This window comes from Vicia villosa, linkage group LG5 (assembly GCF_029867415.1).
Source record: "Vicia villosa cultivar HV-30 ecotype Madison, WI linkage group LG5, Vvil1.0, whole genome shotgun sequence".
NCBI classification, from domain to species: domain Eukaryota; kingdom Viridiplantae; phylum Streptophyta; class Magnoliopsida; order Fabales; family Fabaceae; genus Vicia; species Vicia villosa.
In genome coordinates this window covers 124,459,376-124,463,061 of record NC_081184.1, presented here as the reverse complement: position 1 = coordinate 124,463,061, position 3,686 = coordinate 124,459,376, and the positions used below count along the sequence as shown (strand labels likewise).

Below are 3,686 nucleotides of genomic sequence, written 5' to 3'. Positions count from 1 at the left end.
TCCAAGGACGCGACATTGACGCCTGTCACTGTTTATTAGAGTTTGACCTAACAGAGTTTGACCTAACTCATCCTTACAAAACCGGTTGGTAAGGTGAGGAGTGTCCCTCTATATATATTCTTTGAAAGCTCTATCTCTAGCCAATGTGGGACTTTAGGATCTTCCTAATACACCCCCTCACGCCCAGCACTCTTTTGGGCTTGGTGCGTGGATATTAATGGTGGGCGGCCCATGGTCCGATCGATAGGCTCTGATACCATATTAGAGTTTGACCTAACTCATCCTTACAAAACCGGTTGGTAAGGTGAGGAGTGTCCCTCTATATATATTCTTTGAAAGCTCTATCTCTAGCCAATGTGGGACTTTAGGATCTTCCTAATACTGTTCCAGGGGCTTAAAACTCCCACTTTGACGGCTTAATCATCCGTTTTACACATCCAAAAATACCTACATTATCTCTAAATTATGTGTCTAAAACTATTAAATTATTTCTACCCCTAAAAATCAAATTTTAACTCTATTACAGAAAAACTCAAAAATAACTCGAAAACTTCTCTCTCTTCGACTTTATTTTATCTTTTACTACATGCTATTCACGTTTCAAAAACAAAAGTCATTTCTTTCTCCACAATAAAAAAGGCATATACCCTTTCACTTTCACTGTACTACTACACTGTTATTATCAGACATACTTTATCCGACCCGACTTAAATCTCTCACTAGTCTCTTCATAAACCATTTATGCTCATCTATACAAAAAAAATTATATACATCTAATAATTACAAAAAGCTAGCTAGCTCACGAGAGCACTTGTGATGAATTATTTTCAAAAAAGCCCTTGACTGTTCAAAAAAAGTCATCCACAAACAAGAATATAAAAAAATTATATACTTATGCAATGGAAACAGACCAACACTGCAAGTAGCACATACACTCCCAAACGAAACACATAGAAACAAAATCTCTTTTGAAACTTCACCAAATTGTGGTTCACATCCAATCTCCTTCTCCACATACTCTCTGACACCATTTCCAAATGTGGTAACGTTAATCATATTATTGCTACAAACCAAACTCTTCTCCATTATTTCACTACATGTTCTCCTTCTCCTCACAATATAAACCCTATCATTGCTATGCTTCTCTCAATTTTCACGAACACATAATTGAGCAAATCTTAGTTTGGTAGAAAAATATATATTTATATTATTTGTCACTAGGTTGAGTAGTTGAGTGTGGATCTGAGAGTATTGATGCTTGCGGTTTCACCATTGAGGAGCATCAACAAAGATGAAAACCAAGAAGGAATGGAGAGTACTTCAATTGGAACCTGCGAATTTAGTGACGGAAATTTATTGGAAAGCGTTAACTTTGATGATTTCTTTGTTGGCATCAACATGGAAGGAGATATCTTGCCGGATTTGGATATGGATTCAGAGATTTTCGCTGAGTTCTCCGTCAGTTACGGAGAGGAATCAGAGATAAACTCATCCGCTCTCAAGAAAGCGGATGAAAAGAATCATTCTACAGAAGAAGATAAAATAGGTTCTTCTCTGAGTGGTCAAGGTTCGGAGGAGATATTAAGCAAGAGAGATGAATCTGTTGTTGTGAATCCATTGCCGAAAAATGGTGAAAGAAAAGGAAGAAAATCGTCGAGTCAATCTAAGAATCCTCAAGGGAAGAAAAAAGTCAAGGTATTAAAGCTTTAGAATTTTATTCTTGAAAGATGGTTTATCTTAATTTGGTAATTAAATTCAGTGAAGGTTGAGTTCATCATGTGTAGTACGTAACTTTTTAGCTTATCATTAAGGTTCTGTCACTGTCTTAATAATTACAAGTCTTGAAAAAGTTTCTGATAAGTGTGTCGAACAACTCACGGGTACCCTAACTGTAGAGATAGAAGCATAATTACAAGATTGGGATTGTTGAAAATTTTGGCAAATGGTAAATTATTTTAAACAAGAGTTTTGTAGTTCATTGTAGTTTTAAGCGAGAGTTTTGTAGTTCATTTTAGTTTTATCGTGCTTGAGAAAAGATAATGTTTTTTTAAAGTAATATTTGTGTAAAAAGAATTATTTTATGTGTACCTAGGTGGATTGGACACCAGAATTGCACAGGAGATTTGTGCAAGCTGTGGAACAATTAGGATTGGATAAGGCAGTGCCTTCAAGGATTTTGGAGATAATGGGAATTGATTGTCTCACTCGCCATAACATTGCCAGCCATCTTCAGGTTCATATATATTTCTAATATAATCATTAATTTTCTAATAACTAATTTTAATTTTTGTATGTTATAGTATGTTTTAGGTAACATAATTTTTGAATGATGAATGCAGAAATATAGGTCCCATAGAAAACATGTGTTAGCGCGTGAAGCAGAAGCAGCAAACTGGAATCAAAGAAGAAATGTGTCATGGTCAACTGCTGTAGCAGCACCCACCATGGGTTTTCCTCCTCCTCCCATTATTCCATTGCACCATGTTAGATCCTTACATGTATGGGGACATCCTTCAATGGATCAATCATTTATGCATATGTGGCCGAAGCCGCAGCCACAGCCGCAGCCTCTCTCATGGCCCCCAACGCCACCTCAAGACCCTTCATTTTGGCTTTCTCAACACCAACAGGTAATTAATTACCTCTCTTATCAAACTGAAACATTATTGATTTGTCTGACTAAAATAATGTGATATCTTTCTTGAATGAATAGAGATCATTTGGATGTCAACTCCCCAGCAACCCACCGCATGGTATGTACAAAGCGGATCACGGCATTGCCGCTACTGGTCCTGCTTCTGGTCCCGGTCCCTTCTTCGACTTCCAGCCGGTAAACTTTCTCCTCATCATATTTGTTTTGTCACGATTGAACCATAGCTATCGAACCGGCCTCTAAAAACTTAAGAGGACTCTAATATTTGAAGGCCTAGATCATTGTTTGTATTTATGATTATTGTTTTCTTTTGCAGTCAAATGAGAGTATAGATGCAGCTATTGGAGACGTTTTATCAAAACCATGGTTGCCGCTACCACTTGGACTTAAACCTCCAGGACATGACAGCGTAATGAGTGAATTACAAAGACAAGGAATTTCAAACATTCCACCTTCGTGAGCTTGAAACAAAATAATTAATCCTTAACGGGGGAAGCTAGGTTCCAATAAAGCCTAATTAATTCGACGACTTTATATTCATTAGATGTTTCATATTTGTTGCATCTAATCTTGAATGTGAGTGATTCATATTGTAATTTCTAGTTTACTTTTAACAGCCAACTGGAAAAAAAGAAGTAAAAAAATGGAATTACCATGTGCTAATGCATGATTGATCATTAGCCATTTTGTATATTATGTTTAGTAGTGTAAAACTAATTAGGGGGGGCAATTTCTCTGCCCATCATAAAAAGTTTGGTAGTGTACCTCTAACCAATCACATGATTCAATCTCATTTAACATATTTAATAATTTATAAAAATACAACAAATGTTTGTTGTTTTCAAAGTATTTTACAAAGGAGATAACCTTACCCAACTTTTTGGGCTGGATAGATAAGAATTCACCAACTAAATAATAAGACGGAGACTCTCAATAAAGAACTTAATTTTTTGAAATATTTATTTACTTAAGGTACACATTACGTATTTTCATGACATGTGACATTTATTTCACATTTATTTAATTTTATATA

At 35.7% G+C, this 3,686-nt stretch overlaps 1 protein-coding gene across 1 annotated transcript; it reads left to right on the top strand.

Moving 5' to 3' along the window:
• The first annotated feature begins 892 nt into the window (after positions 1-892).
• On the top strand, positions 893-3,249 carry LOC131602346 (transcription activator GLK1-like). The gene is made up of 5 exons (XM_058874431.1): positions 893-1,695; positions 2,093-2,233; positions 2,340-2,630; positions 2,714-2,830; positions 2,970-3,249. Exons 1-5 carry the CDS (start codon positions 1,255-1,257, stop codon positions 3,111-3,113), a joined length of 1,134 nt encoding a protein of 377 aa, XP_058730414.1. The 5' UTR covers positions 893-1,254; the 3' UTR covers positions 3,114-3,249.
• Positions 3,250-3,686: the final 437 nt, after the last annotated feature.

Excerpts from the sequence above, each read along its gene's own strand:
- LOC131602346 (XM_058874431.1), top strand. The coding sequence starts at position 1,255 with ATGCTTGCGGTTTCACCATTGAGGAGCATCAACAAAGATGAAAACCAA. Across the intron at positions 2,234-2,339 it reads ACATTGCCAGCCATCTTCAG|AAATATAGGTCCCATAGAAA; the intron begins GTTCATATATAT and ends TGATGAATGCAG. Across the intron at positions 2,831-2,969 it reads CCTTCTTCGACTTCCAGCCG|TCAAATGAGAGTATAGATGC; the intron begins GTAAACTTTCTC and ends TTTCTTTTGCAG.